This window comes from Pteropus alecto, unplaced genomic scaffold, assembly GCF_000325575.1.
Source record: "Pteropus alecto unplaced genomic scaffold, ASM32557v1 scaffold3, whole genome shotgun sequence".
Classification (NCBI taxonomy): domain Eukaryota; kingdom Metazoa; phylum Chordata; class Mammalia; order Chiroptera; family Pteropodidae; genus Pteropus; species Pteropus alecto.
In genome coordinates, this window is record NW_006442484.1 from 47,943,814 (window position 1) to 47,963,649 (window position 19,836).

The following is a 19,836-nucleotide window of genomic DNA, read 5'->3' on the forward strand; positions in this document are numbered from 1 at the left end:
GTAATGTCTCCACAGCAGGAACACAAATGTTGGTAGAATGAAACTGAATAGATGCTTAAATGAACAATGGGCATCCATCATTGCTAGATGAATTATTTACTACTTCTCTTAGTTAGCTGTCACTAAGTAAGCCTCCAAATGATAATGACTCATTACCTGTAGAATAAACACTAGAAAAAATGCTATTACAAGTTTTAAAATTCTATTTCTCTGAACTGCTCTTCTACCAGTAGGTGGCACCAGAGACCTTCCGTAGGCAACACTTTATTAGGAAAGCACCACCAGATTGCTCAGGGCCACCTTCCACGCTTCAGCAAGTTACTCACAATCCCTCCCTCTCTCCCAATTTGTAGAAGGCAGGGCTGCATTTACTTTCTTAAGGCAATACCTGGTCAGAGGAAGTTGTGTAAATACTTTCAGTCCTGGGGGCATAGAACTGTGTGATTTGGTAAGCTTTTAAAAGGGCATTTTATTTAATGAATTTAATTTTTGTCATCTAGAATATATGCTTACGAGAGGGTGCTAAAACCTATATATGTGTATAAATATTACCACACATGAGAGTTGATGATCTCATGAATTGATGAAGGCCATTCAAACATTTAAAGACATCAATCACGTAAAATGCTAAGAGATTTTTCTCTTTCTCTTTCTACCCAAATTGAAGTCTTATAGAGGGCTTCAAATGTATTTTTGCAATACCTGAAAGGCAAAACTATAATATGATTTACAAAATAAAAGGCACTATACAAATATTGTTAAGACTCACTACTTTGCACAATCCATATATTTTTATTTGAAAAATTTCCTCTAAAAATTCAATGAGTAGATGAATTATTTAATGTGGCTTTAGTGAATTTGATATTAAATTGCATTTTTCTTTATTGTGTTAGTAAAATATTATTAAATCAGTCTTCATTTCTTGATGTTTAGTATTGCTCAAACACTATGCTTTAAAGTGACAAACTCTATGTTATTTCTCCATGTTGGTCACACAATACTAGAATTTTATGTTTATATAATTCCTCTCTATGGCTACAACAAAATTAAAGTATTGAGCACCAGTCACTTGCTAGCCATGCCTATAGGTGCTTTGCATACATTATATCCTTTAATTATGCTCAAAAAATCAAACAGGTCCATTGGGTTTCTAGGTCATTTCCCAGAGGAGGAAATCATAAGGTCATAGAAGTCCAACTGAAATACTAACTTGTTAAGGAAAATGGCTTTTGGCAATGTAGAGACTAGGTCATAAACTAATGGGAGAAGCATAAGAAACAAAACAAAACAATAAAACTTATTAAGCAGTGCTATGAGATGCCCAAGCTTTGAGAATTTCCCTTTGGAGGTAGTATAAAATAGCCAAGTAAATGACAGTGTGATTTTCATTTGGGATGAAGCTGATTTATCTTGCACTTATCTGAGGTCAGTCTATAATCATAATTGGCATGAAATGGCTCCAAACATTTTGTCTCATTCTACCAATGTCAGAATCCTGGAGTGAGGGCTGGGGATGATGGTATTTGGGTAGCACACCCTGACTAAAAATCCTAACGCTAACTGATTGAAGGATTACTATATGATGGGTACTGTACTAAGTGCTGACTTGGGTTATCTAATGTAATCCTGATAATAGTCTTAAGTGACTGGTATTAGTTATTTAACAATCCTTAATTTGTCTGATTAACAATTATTTATTGAGTATCTACTATATACAGAGCGATTCTAGGACAAAGATGCAACCTTGTACTCATGGAGTTTCCCTTCGAGTAACTACTGCTTCACAGGTATCGGGTTCTGAGTACTGAGACAGAATCCGTGCCCTCATGAAATGAACATTCTAAGATTGAATGTCATAGCATTTTTATTTTATTCATGAGGGAAGGAGAACCAGAGAAATCATATATTTGCCTAAGGTTACAAAGTGGAGCAAAGATTCAAATCTAACCCCTCTGACCATAAAACCTTTACTTTTGACCACTGCAGGATACTACCTTCCAAAGAAATATACTTTTTCACACAAACACTGTCCACAGATTGAATAATGTCTTACATATAAATAGACTCTTCTTTTGAAACCTTGGTAGATGCTTTATATTTAAACTAATAATAATTGCGGTTTCTGTAATATTTTTTCAAGAAATAAAAGAGTACAACTATAATTATAAAGGCAATATGACATTTTCTGAAGTTTAAAACATTAAAAAACACTGATCTAATTCTTTTTTTATTGTGGTAAAAAAATAACAAGATTTATCACTTTAATCATTTTTAGATATACAGTCCACTATTGAAAAACACTAACCTAATTTTTAATTCAATAATATTTAAAGTAAGTTTTCTGGAGAAGTCCCATTAAACTTCAAGATATACATGAGAGATGTTTGCAATGGAGTAAAAGTTGAGAAAACTTTCCTCTCACATTATTTTTTGCAAATATTAGCACTGACACCTTTGCTTGTAAACCTACCTGTTCCAGAAACTCTGCACTGAAAACGGGCTGGTCGTCCCTCAGAGGTGACAGTGTCCTGAAGTGGGGTGATGATGGCAGGAGGATAAACTGGCATTTCCTGATCAGGAGACACAACCTCCGGAACTAAAGAAAAGAGATTACAAGATTTGTCGTGATTGAGTCACCATACAGACCTTGTAGAAGGGAGTATGCTGATTTATCTTAATTTATGTCGTAGTGGAGCACTTGCAGAGTTTCAAATTGTATGTTTAAATGCACTGGGAGAACACAAAAGCTGTTTTTTTGTTTTGTTTTGTTTAGGTTTTATTTAAAGCTAAGAAGTAGCAAGGCATTTCTACCTTCTACCGAGAGTGAAGCTGAGGTTGTGGCAACTCCATAGTCATTCTTGGCTTCACAGGTGTAGACAGCTGCATCCTCTGGGAAGGCTTCGATCAGCAAAAGTGTGTACTCCTGCCCATCGTGAAGAAATTTGCACTTGAATCCAATGGAAAGCAGCTGCTCTTCCTTGTACCAGGAAATTTTGGGCTGTGGTCTGCCGGATATCACAGTGCAGAAGCGGGCAGGCTTGCCGGACTGCACAGTAATAGGTTGGAGTTCCTGCAGAACTTGGGGCGGTTCTGGAGCTGAGAGTAAATTAAAACAAAGAGCTCGTGAGAAAGCACAAGACCATGGGAGAGCCCATCAAACTCTACGTTAATTTGTTGCGGGATGGTCACGTGCCTGGAAACAAAACTCTGGAGTTGTGACATCTTTAATTGCTTCAGAATAGGACATTCTTTGTGGTAGAATGAAGAAAACATTTAGAATTCTGTTCTTAAGTAGAGATAATGGCTTTAGAAAGATACTTTGGATATTCTACGCGGGGAGGGGGGTGCTGAAGGTGTTGAGTTTCTCAACCTAACAGCATTACCCCTGTTCCTGGTCTGGGTCTGGGTGTGGGTGTAGCAATGGCCAGTACCCTAAAGAATTCTAGAATGACTTCCACATGCTACCTATTTTAAAAAGTTATTTCGGCAAATCACACGGTGAGGTGGCTCATCCCATTCAAGTATGTTTGTTTTGCAAGTATTTGTGTGTATGTTTTAGCCATTTATTTATATACAGGTGCTAGTGAACTGTATCAGTAAGTATGAAAGAATAAATGAATGTTATTTCAGATCTAGTTAAATGTAGTTAGGTAGATATATTTTTTTTTTAAATCAGCGTTCTTGTTATGCTAATGAAAGCATATACTTAGTTTTTTGATTAGTGAGGGAAACTAGGTAACTCACAGGACCCAGAAATGGAGGAGAAATGACTTCTGTGAGGCTGGTTTCTGACACTGACATTTACTTCTCTGAGCCTGAGTATCTCTACTGCTAATACGGGAATAATAATAACTGGATACCATGACCATTTGATTCTTAGGGACTGAGGAAATGTTGGCAATATGGTTCATTTTTGTGAACCTTGAGATTATTTCTAGTGTTCCTTCATCTGCCTCAGGGATATCTATTTAGATGGATATGGCCTAAGATAAGGATAGGGATGGAGGTTCCATTTTCTCTGCATATCTAGGTTAGGCTCAGATCTAGGCCAGCCTCAAATTCAGCTCTAAGGTTTCTAATGAGGAAAGTGCATAGTTTAATGGCACTCCTCCGAGGACCTGGTAGCATGTGGAAATCCCCCTCCAAATAAGAGTTCCTGGGGCAGAGAGAACTTGTTCCGCATTGTCTGTGGCTCTCTAGGCCCTCTGTGGTCTCAAAGGGGACTTCTAGGTTCTCTCAGGTGCTGCAGACGAGAGGCTGGAAATACCTCTCATCTGGAAATGCCAAGAGTACTTAAGTTGTTAGGCCCAAGTAGAAGAGCTGAATACTGTTTCTAGAAACCCATTTGGGGTATATTATAATTGACACACAGTGGATGTTTAATAGTGTTGACCAACTAAATAAAGATCTAGCCATTAGGTGCTTTTTGGAAATGGCATCTTAACAGTCATTTTAACAGCTGCCATCCCTTTTCCATAGGTATAATGTGAAAATACATATAGATGTAAACACATGGTACCATGAGTTCTTTAGAAATTATCCAGAAACTACCAGAACTTTAGTAACCTAAGGGGGAGGATTATTCTAGCTGGAGCCACAAAAGATATTAATAGTTCTACCTACCATTGACATAGAGAGTAACAGAACTCCTGTTCCTTCCTGCCACAAAGGTGTATTCACCGGCATCACTATGCCTGGTCTCAGAGATAAACATCCGGTGGATTCTTCTTTCTACAACATATTGGTGTCGTTCTTGTATTTGGAAATTGATTTCAATGCCATCTTTATACCAGTGGGCATCAACATCATCTTCATTGACCTCAAACTCAACGACAGCACGTTGTTTCTCAATAACCTTTTGACGAAGCAACATAAAAAGAAAATTGAAGCCATGGTTTCCTTTTAGTTAACCTGTTCCTAATACTGCTTATTTGAAGAACATGTAAAACCTATACATTATGATATATTATGACTGATTATAGCATATTCTAATTTTTCCTGTCCTTAGGAAAATGGTACCCAAACTTCTTTTATAGAGAATTATGCTTATACCAGCACTGAGGAGGGAGGTTGCCCTAAAGAGGTAATGATTTTATCCTTAAATGTTTGTTTTGTAATTAATAATAACATAAACAATGACACTATATGTGTGGGCTTTTTTCTTATAAAACCCTTAAGTTACTATTCAATTTGATTTTATGTGATATGAACAATAACCTTGTGGACTGGCAGGAACAATTTTAAAAGTGAGGAAATAAAGGTTCAGAATTGGACAATAAAAAATGGAGGACATATCCAGTTTGTTTGAGTCCTCACTGAAGGCGTTTTCACCACAGCCCAAGGCCTATAATGCCTGGTTCTTCTTAGATGAGCAATATGATGAAGCTAAACTCAAATGACATTTTTCTTAACGTGTTACCTCCATTATATCATGTGGAAAGACTGTAACCCATGAGGACAAGCTCTGTAAAGAACAAAGATGGCTGCTCAGCATCTTTGCTAGGCATCCAGCTTTGCTCAAACTGGTCTTTCTCTTGGACCTCGAAGAAAGTGTTCCCAGCTGAGTCCCTACATACCTGCCTCTCCATAACAGGCAGCTTATGAGAAAATGCTACCTTGTTCTAAAGCCCCTTAATTTTAGCTGATGGGCAAACACCACAGTTTAAATTTTCGTTCTTTTTTGGTTGGTGCTATTTGGAAAGTAGTTATCTATTAGACAATGAAGTTTCTATAGCTGCTTTAATTAAAGAATCTGACAGCTGCTAAAGACACACTTATTCCCTAAGTAAGGGGAAACTGACTAAATTGATATCAGCATGAGAATCTAAACAAGTAGGGATCAGCTGTGACTCCTGTGGTTAGACAATTTAAAAGTCAATAATTAAAATATAACATTATGGATAATGGACTATTGATGATTTTTCCAAAAATGTGGCTAGTACATAATACCTGAACCTCCTTTTTAATGCTTCGGATGCGAACATCTCTGCCCTCTACGAAGAGGTTAGCAGTGGACATGTTGCCTCCTGCCACCACTGTGTACTGCCCAGCATCGGACATCCGGGTGGATGGGATCAGAAGGCGGTGGACGTATTTCTCCTTCTGTATCGTTATTCTGTGGATGAAATGGAAATTAAAGTTTAATGTATGATAACTAAAAAGAAATTGGGAATTAATGGAATGTAGCAAGACAAAACAGCTGACCTGTCCACAATCTGCAGTTCCTGGCCATCTTTCATCCACTGTACAGTGATGTCAGGTTCAGAAACTTCACATTCAAACACGGCTCGCTTCTTCTCTAGAACCTTAATGTCCTTAATGTGTTTCCTAAATTCTATATGACGAGCTGAAAAACAGCATGCAAAAAAATTAACCTTTTTAACAGCTTTATTAAGATGTAATCCACATACTTTATATAGTTCACCCACTTAAAGTATACGATTCAGTGGCTTTTAGTATATAGAGTTGTGCAACCATCACCACAATCAATTTTAAAACATTCTCGTTATCCCAGAAAGAAACCATGTACCCCTTAGCCATCACCTCCCAAACCCCTCTCTTGTTTCTCCTTAGACTTAGGCCAACCTATGTCTCTATAGATATGTGTATTCTGGAGATTCTATATAAATGGAATCATACAATATGCAGTCTTCTGTGATTGGCTTCTTTCGCTCGGCATAAAGTTTTTAGGTTTCATCTATGTTGTAGCATGCATCAGTACTTTTTTATTGCTGAATAATAGTCCATTGCATGAATATACCACATTTTATTTACCGTTTATCAATTGATGCACCGATTAACATTTTATAATGTGTGTTTGACATTATTTTTATGGATATGACATTTATGAAGCCATACCTTCCACATAAAGGGTGGCTGTTGAGGTAGCTTTTCCAGCAACAAAGGTATAGTCAGCAGCATCTCCAAAGTGAACATTCCTGATGTTCAGTGAGTGTGTGAGCTTTTTGGTTCTCATTTGGCACCTATCAGTTGATTTTATTTCCACACCATTCTTTAACCATTTGTAAGAGATGCCTTCATGGTTCACTGTCACCTCAAAGGTAATGGTGTCTTTTTCTTCAGCATTGATGTCCTTTAGCATGGATGTGATCATGATTGCTGCAAAAGGGAAAGGAAAGAGACCCCAGGAGACTTTTTGTCAATATGTGAGACATAAAAGGAGTAGAATGAAAACCTAGAATTTAATATGTTTGTTAAGGTGATTACAGTTTAGAGATAGGAGCTATGACACCTTCCAGGTACCCCTCTCTCTACAGGACAATGCCAAATGACAAAAGAACAGAAAGAGCAAGTGACAGACACTGGAGCATCTTTATAGGTAGCCTTTTAATGTTATTCTAATTGGAAAAGCTTATCTAGGTAGAGATGATGGTGCCTAACTCAGTGTGAACTCTCAGTAGACGTTTCAATCAAGGATTTTTCAGTGGACTAATTGGTTAGGAAGGAAATGCGTAGCATATGGAATAATAATGAGTCTACTAGGTTATATATACGTATATAGGTATATCTATATGTGTATCTATATATCTATATATAATTTATTCATTTATTTTTTTACTTACGGGTCACTTTCAGGGTGGCACTGACTTGGTCATTGCCACAGACAAACGTGTATTCTGCTGAGTCCTCTGTGCTGGTGTTCATGATGATCAGTTGGTGGAGTTTTCCCTGTACAACTATCTTGAACTTTTCACTCATCTCAATCTCCACACCATTCTTCAGCCACATAGAAGGGACATTGAAGTGAGACACCTCACACTCAAAGGAGGCAGATTTTGTCTCAGGCACCTCAATGCTTTTCATGGTTTTTGTAATATGCAATGCTTGGGAAAATCAGAGAGTACTTGAGTTAATATATTTTATTTAGAAAAAAATAGATGAAACAAACAACTGACTACCTGGGAATCATCTCGGGAAATGCAGTAGGGGCTGCCTGATACTTACTCTCCACAAACAGTTTAGCTTTGCATTCCAGTTGTCCCACCACGGCTGTATATTCCCCAGCATCCGAGGGGGAAATATGCTGCAGCATAAGTTTGTGGACCTTCCTCTCTGAGACCAGTCTGTGTTTGTTGCTTGGCTTAATTTCCACATTCTTGTGGAACCATTTTACTGGAACTGTGTCATGGGAAACACTAACTTCAAAGGCAACGGTGGCATTTTCTAAAGCGGTCACGTCCTTAGGCTTTTTAATGATCTTGACGGCTAATAAGGAAAGTTGAGTCAATTCAATGACATAGTTAACTTAATGGTGACCATGAACTGGCAACTTATAACAAAATGTTTCTAAGTCAACTTACTCTCAACATGCAGCCTGGCACTGGCTCCTAGCCTTCCAAGCTTGAAGCCATAAACAGACTCATCCACGATGGCACAGTTTTTAATTTTCAGAGAGTAAACCGTTCCTTTCACTGAGATATCATACTTGTCACTGGGTTTCAGCACGACCCCATTTTTGATCCACTGGACACCTTTTACATTAGGGTGTGTTAGCTCGACGGTGAAAACAGCTTCCTGTGTCTCCGTCACTGTGAGGTTCTTCAGAGTCTTCTTAATTTTGACAGCTGAAGACAAATTTATGATTGGTTTAGAAAATAAGGATGGTTCATCAAATAAAAGAAGTCCTGAATGAGACATTACCTGATCATCTTGTAAATGAATGGTTATCAAACATTTTGCAGTTATGTAGCACCTCTGGTTTAAAAGACACCTTGAGATTATTTAGGAAAACCTGAGATCTAGTTTGAAATATACATTGCACATTAATTTTTTTCTATACTTGAATGGAAGGAAATTTGCAAAATCATATGCTATAGCTTAATAGATTGATTGGAAAAGAGCGAAAGAGGAATGGAGAATGAGAATATCTAATTTAGCTGTTTCAGAGAACTGGAACCTAAGAAATGGCTTCTTCACATAAACACATCTTGTAAACAATTTCGCACCTGTGGTCTATGACTCAGAAAGAAATCTTAAAGAGTTTATAATGATTTTATAAAACTAAGATTTATGGCATCCAAAATGGTTATACCATTTGGCTTTTAAAATGTAACTGTCCAGAATGCAATATGATTTGAAATGGATAAATCTGTTATTATATCACTGACCTTCAACTTTGAGTTTGGCAGACGTTTTAGAGGTGGCCACCTTGTAGGTGTATTCTCCAATGTCATCTAATTTGGTGGCAGCAATGATAAGTCTCCTTTTGTGGCCGTCCACTTCACTTCTGATGTCGTTACTCAGTGATAGGTGTTTGCCATCCTTCAACCATTCGCCTTCAGCATCAGGGTTGGCAACTTCGCATTCAAACACAGCTTCCTGGGATTCAGCTACGGTCTGGTCTGTGAGTGGCTTAGAGATGGCCCCCCCTTTGGAACAAGAGAAGTACAAATGTGAGTCCTTTAAAAATATTTGTACAAAAAGAAATCTTTGATTTTATCAAATTTAAAATATCAAATTTTAAAACATGAATTTGAACATCACAAAATGTCTAATAAGATTATTTTAACCCATATCGAGAAGGTATCACAGAAACCCCTTATTCTAAGTATGTATGACTGATAACCAGGGAAAAATTGGAATCAAGAAGGTTTTGCAAATGAAAAGCAACTGTCAAGTTAATATGGAGTTCTGAGACCCATAACGTGCAGCATACCACCTGGATGACATCTAACGCAATTCCTTTTTCTTCAAAAGCATTCTACTTAGTCTTCTAAGGATTATTTACTAGGAATAGGTCTTGTATTTGATTGGAAAAAAATTGCTAAACAAAATGTCTAAGTCATCAATGTTTCTATAAGGGTAGAGATTTTTATATACTAAAAATCACTGTTTTGACAAATGACTTCATCTTTCCTATGAAGTTTTTTCCCCGTTGCCTCTAGTGTCATCATCCACCGGCAGAAACAATTACTTCTTCAGCAAGTTAGTTGCTGATGTATCTTCCCCTCTCTAAATTGTGAATTCCTCAAGAAAAAAATATCATGCCTTATTCCTTTTTGTGTCCTGAGTTCATAGCAATGTCTGGCTATGGTAGATAGTTAAAAAAATATTGAGTAAAATCACACAGGAGCTCAGAGGTTTTTTTTTTTTTTTTCCTACACATTCAAAAACGTAGTATATATTAAATATATCAAATTTCAGGATCTACAATATTGTTTCAGAAGTTTTCACAGTTAAATCTCTGGGGAAATTTTATAATGTAATGAAGTATAAATCATAAAACTTTCATACCAAATAAGAAACACTATTCCTATATCACTTGTATATACCAGATGTCATGGACAGTACAATTTAATCTCAGTGTAATATCCCAACTCCTCAATACTTAAAAATTGTAATGAATCAAACAAATTAATGATGACTCTGATTTCTTCTTGACAACTGGTTTATAGATGTGATGTTTCATTTTAAGGCTAGGGATTTCTACTGAATGAAAATGTTCTACTTCATGTCATAAGAGAGATATACTGATACATTGAGTTATCTTTTTAAAATATTCATTGGGTTTATAAAAATGTAAGAAGGGAACAAAAGAAATAAAACTTAAGCAAGAGTAATTAAAAAATAAGTAAATTTTTAGAGTAGGAAAGTTTAAATAAAGCTCAATTCACCAAACGTTTATTGATCATCTCTCATATGCAACATACTGGAGTACACAAAGAAGAAAAAGAAGCATTTCCAGATTTTGGGAGCTTATACTATGGTGCGAAAAGAAAAAATGAGGACTAAGAAAAATATATGATAAGGACCAACAAAGAAGCACATGTAAAGTGATCCTGAGACTGAAGGAGTAGGATCTTATACAGATGGGTAGAATAAGGAACGCTTCACAGAGAAGAAGGCATTCCAGGAGAAGTCATTCCTGCCTGGAAGGACATTTGGAACGTAGACTGGTGGGGACAGTGTTGAGAGTACTTCTGCCTTTGAGAACAGAATAAGCAGAGGCATGAAAGCAAGAAACTGATGAAAATTTCAAAGAAAATTGGCAATAATTTTAAAAATTAAAACAATTGCCCCACATGAGAACTTAGGTTAAATGATAAATGTACCAACCTGCCACAGTAAGTTTTCCAGACGTCATATTTTCTCCAGCATAAAATGTATATTCTCCTTCATCATCTTTCATCATATTTAGAACTGTCAACTTATATATTTTTCCATGAGCTTCAATTTTATATTTAGAACTGGGTTTGATTTCCTTGTCCTTAAAATTCCACAAGACATCAATTCTTGAGTGGGACAGCTCAACTTCAAAGACCACATTTTGGGTTTCTGTACAGGTAAGGTCATGAAGACCTCTGATAATTTTAATTTCTGGGGAAAAAATAAAATAATCACGTGGTTATTATTACATTGAGAACATAGAATTCTTAAAATAATGATAAGTTAAATGCAAGAATCTTTACTTTCTACAGAGAGATCACAGCTGGTTTCAACTCTTCCAACCAACAGCTTGTACCGTCCTTCATCTGAAGCATGAGTCCGGTTAATCACTAGTCGCTGCTTTGTGCCTTTGACGATGGCTTGCACACGATCATCAGGCTTGATTTGTTCATCATTTAAATACCATTTAACAGATGTCACATCAGGGACAGAGACCTTACATTCGAGCACAGCCTTGGTACCCTCAATCACGTTGACATCCTTTAGAGGTGTTATTATCTCAACACCTACAAAATCACATACGCACACACAAATGAAAAATTTATGATTATAAATTGTTTTAAATATCTGTTCATTAAAGTTCCCTACTTCACTTGACAATGTACACATAAAACTATGTAAGTTGTACTCACTATAGACAGAGACACGCCCACTAGTTGACAGTCCAAGGGCTGGAATAGTGAAGGAGTAATTTCCAGCATCTTCTTTAGTCATGTCTTCAATGAGCAGCATATGTGATTGTTTGTCTATCACAATATGAACCCTGTCACTGGGCTGAACTTCTTGGCCATCTTTCATCCAGATGCCTTCCACATTTTCTAAGGAGACTTTAACTTCGAGCTGAACAATGTCCCCTTCGCAGACTTTTTGATCACTAAGTCCTTGTAGGATAGCAATGGGACGGGCTGTGAAATATATGGAGGAAAATCAACATGATTATTTTCTATTAATAACCATAATGATGCTCACTGAAGGCCAACATGAATGGGAAAACTTACGTTTCATCTTTAGTTTACAAGTTGTCTTTTTCCCATCAACCACAAAGCTGTATTCTCCCTGGTCCTCTTTGGTTACATCCTTAACTGTGAGGTTTTGACGTCCACGGCGAGATGTAATTGTGTATTTGCCATTGGATTTAAGCTCCACGTCATTGTGATACCATTTGCCTTCTATATTTTCTGGGGATACAACACACTCTAGCTCCCCTGAAAATGATTCTGGAACTTCTATGTCCTGAAGTTCTTTAAGAAACTCAATAACTGCACCTGAGGCATAAAATACAGAGAAGTTAATTTCTTTGAGGAGTTATGCATCTAGACTTAGGATAGAGAAAATTCCTTGTATATCTCTTATCTCTTCCATACTATCAGGGATATTTTTAATGTCTGCTGATGAACTGAGAAATAAATTTTCAAGAAAAGAGTTATTTTAATTTTTAAATTACTTTTAAAGTTATATTTCAATAAAAACATTTAAAAACAAGTCATAAAAATAACTTGCTTTATAAAATTCCCAAATGTCAATATTCTTAATCAGTAGTATAAATTTATGATTCTTGTTATGGGGCTAATATCCAATTCTCAAATATTCTTTTTATGAAGGAAAAGATTGCATAGCTAATTTTATCAGATATTAAGGGTGATTTTAAAACTTAAGGAAACATTGAAAGGATTATTTACTACCTTCAACAATTAGTTTAGCCGTCGTTGTTACATTTTCGTCTTCCACTAGTACACAGCTGTAGTCATCAGCATCGGCCATGTCGATTGTCAATATGGAGAGGAAGTGAACCTTTCTGTCAGAGTGTGTTCTATATTTATCTCCTGGATGAATTTCCACATCGTCTTTATACCATTTCACTTTAACAAATGGCTCTGAAGTTTCACATTCAAAGGTTGCCATGGTGTCTTTTTCCTTGGCAACAACATCTTGTAACTCCTGTGTGAAAGTGATCAATTGCTTGGCTACAAGAAAAAAAAGAAAAAAAAAAGCGCATTATCTTAAATTCAGTTTGAATAATGGGAACCGGAAATAAAAAGAAATACACTACTAGAAATTATTGATAAATAGATCCATTGAATGAAAGAAATTTAAATTACCTTGGACGAGTAAAAATGCGTGGCTTGAGGTTTCCCCAGCTATGTTGATCGCTTTTACCATGATGCTGGCAGAGTCCTCAGCAGTCACATCTCTTATGACCAGTTCACAAACATTGTCTTCGGGCCAGTACCAGTAGATTCGATCGGAGCGTTCGATCTTGACACCATTTTTGTACCACTCACATTCAGGATCCGGTTTTCCCACGACTCTGACACGGAAGTGTGCATCAGATCCTTGGCCTACTGTTTGGCTTTGGATTCTTTCAAAGATTTTGGGGGCCTCCATACTAGGACTTAGTTCAATTTTATCAGGTTTAAAAGTTGGAATAGTGATTTTGCCTTCTTCAGCAAGGGCTTTCTTCTCCTCTTCGGTTAGCTCTTTGGTCCAGTGGAGAAGTTCATCTTTGGTCTTCTTCAGGAGTTCTTCATAGGATTCATCCTTTTTACGAGACTTGAGCTCTACAGCAGTAATGGCTTCATAATATCCCTCTTCTGTTCTGCGCTTGAATTTACTACGCAGCTCTTCTGACTCTTCAGACACCTTTTCGTGAGTAATTCTCTCAGCCCTTTTAAGCTTCACAATTTCCTTGGCTTCGGTAGTGTCAACAGGTCTATCTACTTTTTGAACTTCAAACTGAAGTTTTCCAGGTTCATGTATGTGAAACTCAGGCTTTGGTTCAGGGGCTCGCCTGAGGACAGACCTAAAATCTTCTCTCTGTTGGATCTCAAGTTTCACTTTATGCTCTGTCACACCTTCAGGATTTTCTGCAGTGACCTTGACTTCACCTGTATCATATGATTTGCAGTCCACAATGTCCAGATAATGAATGCCATCATAGCGAACTCTGAACCTTTTGCTTTTGCGGATGAGCTGTCCATTGAGGTACCAGTTGACTTTGGGCTGAGGGTAACCTGTCACTCGGCAACGGAATCTAGCAGTCTCCCCTTCAAGTACTCTTACTGGCTCTGGGAACAAGACAATGTCCGGCTTTTGCTTCTCTTTTTGATCTGTTGTTACACCTGTAAGTGCACCTTCATGAGCCATCCTCTCTAATTCTTCAATTCTCTGTAAGCCTTTCCTCCCCTCAGGCAATTGAGATTCTTCCACAAGACTTTTCTCATCTTTAACAATAAGAGTAGCAGATGTGTGATCTGTTCCATATTTGTTAGTGGCCCTGCAAGTAATAATGCCACTATCTCTAGAATATGCAACTCCGTAATCAAGGCTGCAATACCCAAATTCATTGATCATACGAAGCCTGTTGGCTGCTTCAAGTGGCTTTCCATCATGGAGCCATTCCACCACCATCGTTGGGTCGCCAATTGGTGTTAGTCTGCATTCAAAGTGGGCAGGCCCAAAGCGCTTGAGTCTTAAGGAAGTGAGTTTTTTCTTGAAAAATGGTTTCTGCTGTTTCTCTTTGTCGTAGAGGTCACCCTCTTCCCATTGCTCTTGACCATATCGCAAATGGAGGGGCTCCAGTTCTGGGGCTGCAATCTCCTTTGCTCTGTATGTCCCTCGTGGAATGATTAATCGTCTCTCTGGTTCAGGCTCTGCAAACTCAACTTCGACATTTACTTTGCATCTTGTCGTGTCTCGGCCAGCCTTATTAATAGCTGTTGCAGTATACCAGGCAGAATCTTGGCTGACAGTGGAATCAATTTTAAGGGCAGCTTCTCCCTTGGTTCCTTCAATTCTAAAAAAAAAGTTAAAAGAAATTATCAATACAGAATTAGTTGTTGCTTCCTTGGTTATTGGACTCATAGAATAAACTTAGTTTTATTATTCCCAAGCAAATTTACCTGATTTTTGGATATTTATGAGGTACAATGATTTCACTGTTTTTCAACCATACGATGTCAGGATTAGGGTTACCCGTAGCTCTGACTTTCATTTCAAGTCGGGAACCTTCCTTTATGTTGACATTTTTCAGTTTTTCCACAAATACTGGTTTAACCTGATGTTCCACAGCTGAAAGGAAGAGGTCATGATTTAGAGTGAACAGGGCTGAAATATCTGTGTATAATAATCCAAATGATAAGGTAATTTTTTTTTTTTTTAAATTTTAAAAGCAAATACCTTCCACAGTTAAAATCACTGAAATCGAAGATTTGCCTGCCCTGTTTTGGGCAACCACAGTCCATTCCCCAGAATCACTGGGTGCTGCAGGGACAATAATCAGTGACTGGGTGCCGTCTTCTTTAATGACTACTTTGTGGGTATAGTCATTGATAACTTGCTGGCCTGTCAAAAAAATAAATAGAAAACAGATTGTTAAAATAATTTTTAAAAATTTGTTGAACACACATATAAGCTTATTCTTGATTTTAATAATTTGTGAGTAAAAATTTATCATACTTACCATCATGAAACCAGAAAGTCTCCGGCATGGGTCTACCCACAACCTTTAAGTCAAATCTGGCAGTTTGTCCTTCTAAACATTTGAAAGAAGCAGGTTTTAACACAAATACTGGCTTATACAGTCTCTCAAGTTGTGACTCATCTGTTTCCTCCAGCCTACGCCCAGGGGACATTCTTGCAGGGGACATTCGTGCAGGTGACATCCTTGCAGGAGACATGCGTATAGGAGACCTGCTCACTGAACGTGGAGAGATAGATCTGAAAAAATGAAGGAAAACAGAATATTTTCATGAGGCATAGAGAAAACTCAGCAAAATAAACAAACCTTTTTCTGTTTTATTCATTAACGTTATTTTAGAATTTTTATGTCATAAAAAGCACTTTAAACACACTGGGATTTAAAATGAAATACATTATTATTGCTCCCAAAACTCTTTTAACTATATATCCTCAATCTAATCAGTAGTCATTTAACACAGCCAGGTATCCGTTACTCAGAATCTTGGAATGATTCTTAATACTGTCTTTCTCTCACCACCTGTATTTAATTAGTCATCAAACCTTTTTGATTCCACTACCAAAATATCTCAATAAATGTTGGTTGGTTAAATAAACCAATGAAAAAACTTATGGAAAAATAAAAACATACTTCTTTACATAACAAGAGGAAAAACATAGAAATTATATTTGAAAACAAAACAAAACCCTATCTATTACACCTTGTAGAAGGAATGCCTTGGATTGGATTTCAAGTGCTGGCACCATCAGTTACAGGATGGTTACATGAAGGCAGTTTTCATAGGATTGCAGAGACTCAGTGTTCTTGCTTACAAAATAGGAATAATAATCCCTACTTTGCATGGCTGATGTGTAAATTAGGGATCATGCATGTAAAATCAGATGTTAGATAAACCCTATAGCCTTCATTATGTTATAACACTGGCAAAATGAACAGTGTGCTACAGTAATGAAAATGCTTTGCTCGTCCTTCATAGGGGTGAACAATAAAAACTCTTGGCAATCATTGGTATTGCTAATGGCAGGTATCTGTGCTATCTCAGCTTCAATCTTCCCCCATAAAAAGCAATTTGCTACTGTGATATTTAGTGTTTTAAACAGTTTAAATACTAATTGACCCAAATTATTACTATGAGTCTTACCGGATTCTGCTCACTGGCTCTGGTGTGGGTATGAAAGTCGGAGCACCAAGTGGAGCAGCAGGTTCTACATACAATTTCCCAGAGCAAATTGCATTTCCTTTAAAATTGCTGGCAAACGCAGTATAGATTCCCTCATCTTCTGGAAGAACAACAGGTATGCGCAGACTAGCTCTGCCATCTTGAAGAAAGTCCATTTGGTACCTCTCTCCATGTTTGATGCGCTTGCCATCTTTGTACCATGCAATCTGCAAATAATATGCATACGTGAATAAAATTTAGATAAAACAGTTATAGTGTAACCTATTTCTATCTTTATTGTGGCATGGAGAAAGGATAAATATCTATATTTCACCTTGGGTAACGGATATCCAGACATCTTGCAATGAAAAGTAACACCCATCCCCTCAAGAATTCTATAATTCTTGAGTCTTAAATCAAATCCTGCTTCAATAGCTTCAGATTCAGAAATGTCTACTGCCATCCTTTCTTCTCCATCTTCTTCAAGAAGTTCTTCTAGTGTAGTCTTTATTATTCTGTATTCAATTTCTTTAATGAGCCTCTCTTCAAAGGAAGAAATATGGAATTCCTATGGTAGTAAAATAGGTGACAGTTTGTTAAAAAGTATATCCTCACTGATAAAAATTCTTTAAGGATATTAGTTTCAGGGGTAAGAATTGATTCAAGTTTTTAACTGGAAGAAAAATTTAGAAAGCTTTTTTGTTTTCTTTTTCATCTGCACTATAGTTATCTTTGCCAGTTTATGCTGTGGCATCTTGGGTAAATGATATTCTGAAAATATGAGTCATCACAGATATGAAGGGATCTTGGACTTGGTCATGGTAATATTTGTCTTTTTCTGCATATATATAATACATAATTCTAAAGTCATATTTTGTTGCATATATGTAACCCCTATTTCTAAAGTCATATGTGCAACATGTCACGAAGATTAAGGAAACTCGTCAGCAGTGGACCTGAACCTAATAGTGGTCTAACCTGACTCCATCATTTGAAAATGAAAATATCAAACAAAAAAGAGGGGTATTGTGGGAGGAAAGTAAAATTTATGAAAGTTTATTTGGTCTTTATTGTTATACTCACCTGGTCTTCTACAAAAGTTCTGACCATTATAGTGTCTTTGGCCATTTTCTTCCTAATTAAGGCCTGTTCTTTTTCATATTCCTTTTCGTAATCAGAGTATATAAATCCAGGTGCTATTTCTCCAACTTTAGGTTCTTGCACGAATGCAGTCATTTGTGTCTGATAAAGCATTTCTTGCTGAGACTTCATCAGTGAGTCATAATCAGCTAGGAGTTAAGAATACAAGTTAATTTTTAATGTTATTATGTAAAAGCCTTTATGCCACTATTCATTCAGGAAAGCCCTACACTAGGAAAAGTTGATAAGCAAAATTTTACTATCAAGGTGCTCAATAAATATTTATTAGATTGAATTTCAAATCCAAACTTATACTAACAAGTCAAACCAGCCACTACTACTATGGAAAGACTTTTATATTAGCAATCAGTCCTTTGGGATCTGTCTTAGAGGTCTTCCTGATTTGCTGTGTGGCTTTTGGCAATTCATTTACCTTCCTGGGTCTTGAGTGTTTTGTCTGCTAAATGGAAATAATGTCTTAACTCTTTCTAAGTGGTGTTGTGCAGATCAAATGAGACAGAGTGTGGAATGGTCCACTGTAAATGTGAACAGCTAAGCAAAGATAATAGTGACTCAGATAAATTTTGTTTGGCCTGAATGCTATTATATATTTTTTTCAAATTACTTATTAATTTTGAAAATCCTGATTTCCCACTTTTCCTTAAAATATCAGAAGCTCTACCAACATTGAGCCTGGTACATGAGTGGTTGGCAACAACCCACTGGATATGGTGCACTACTGTGCTCTTGAGGTGGGGCATATACTCTCTGGTTTGCCATTGTCTTCATTGCATTCACTAATATTATCTGCCTGGATCTGGAAGGCAACCAGATTTATATTCCCTGAATTTTCTAAGGCATGATATGCACCAAATGAATCCAGCAAATAGAAACTATTGCTAGAAACTTGCATGTGTAGCTCCATTATGGCTTTTGAGGCCATGTGGTCTAAGACATTTCCTATTATGGCTTAGGCTAAGGGTGGGGGGGTGGTGATGGGGACAGAACCAGTATCAGAACCAGGGTACTGCAACAAGCCTTTCAACAAACACACGGCACTGCTACCTCTGTGCATTTTTGTTTTTGCCATGCACATAGGAACTAGTTTGAGTTGCACTCACCTTCTTCAAGCAAGGAGGCAGATGCAGAAATTTCTCCATGCTTATTACGAATAACAATAGTGTATTCTCCAGCATCATCGGCAAAAGTCATTGAAATAACCAGTTTGCACTCACCGGTTTGTTTGTTGTAACTCACTTTGTATCTTTATGGAAATGGACAAACAAAAAATTTAGTCATTAATAACCCTTACATGAGTAAAATAACCCTCATGTGGATCTGTAGTGTAAAATTCAATGTTCCTGGACACGTGACCAAGCTCTATTATAGACTATAACTGCAAGATTGCTGAAACTTGAGGAAAGCACATGGACACGAATAACGAGGGACAAACAAGTTAAAAGTTTCATTTTCAAGACTATTCAGATAGTCTTTAAAATAAATAATAGAATGTAATACTAGTAGAATAAGACATACGGAAATATGGGGTTGCAGTTTTTACGTTAGCAAATAGTCGTTAAAAAACTTAGGTACTTTCTCTGTTCATTATTTTGTTCATTTTTTCATTTGAAGATCAAATTAATATTCAAAACATTAAATCTCTTTAACTATTTCAGTATTAAGCCTCTAGCATAATATACTATATTTCTTATTATGATATGTTAGCTACATTTTTAGATTATCAGGTTACCTTTTGTCTTAAATGGAAGGAAATTCAAATTTAAATTTTATATTCAATTGCAGTAAATATATTAGCATAAATGTTCATATGTAACTTTCTTCTTCATTATATGACCCTTATTCTTTTATCTTT

General features: G+C 36.7%; 1 protein-coding gene across 1 annotated transcript in view; it reads right to left on the minus strand.

The window, feature by feature from the left end:
* Nucleotides 1-19,836, minus strand: part of TTN (titin) — a 266,736-nt gene that overhangs the window by 221,712 nt on the left and 25,188 nt on the right. The window contains 23 exon segments of the mRNA XM_025039310.1: nucleotides 2,471-2,596; nucleotides 2,812-3,096; nucleotides 4,624-4,855; nucleotides 5,950-6,115; nucleotides 6,205-6,346; nucleotides 6,859-7,119; nucleotides 7,584-7,844; nucleotides 7,966-8,226; nucleotides 8,322-8,585; nucleotides 9,129-9,389; nucleotides 11,077-11,337; nucleotides 11,430-11,693; nucleotides 11,820-12,092; nucleotides 12,186-12,452; nucleotides 12,870-13,151; nucleotides 13,287-14,980; nucleotides 15,087-15,255; nucleotides 15,364-15,528; nucleotides 15,647-15,903; nucleotides 16,806-17,050; nucleotides 17,158-17,391; nucleotides 17,907-18,112; nucleotides 19,085-19,227. Coding sequence (XP_024895078.1) covers nucleotides 2,471-2,596; nucleotides 2,812-3,096; nucleotides 4,624-4,855; nucleotides 5,950-6,115; nucleotides 6,205-6,346; nucleotides 6,859-7,119; nucleotides 7,584-7,844; nucleotides 7,966-8,226; nucleotides 8,322-8,585; nucleotides 9,129-9,389; nucleotides 11,077-11,337; nucleotides 11,430-11,693; nucleotides 11,820-12,092; nucleotides 12,186-12,452; nucleotides 12,870-13,151; nucleotides 13,287-14,980; nucleotides 15,087-15,255; nucleotides 15,364-15,528; nucleotides 15,647-15,903; nucleotides 16,806-17,050; nucleotides 17,158-17,391; nucleotides 17,907-18,112; nucleotides 19,085-19,227 — 6,719 coding nt within the window.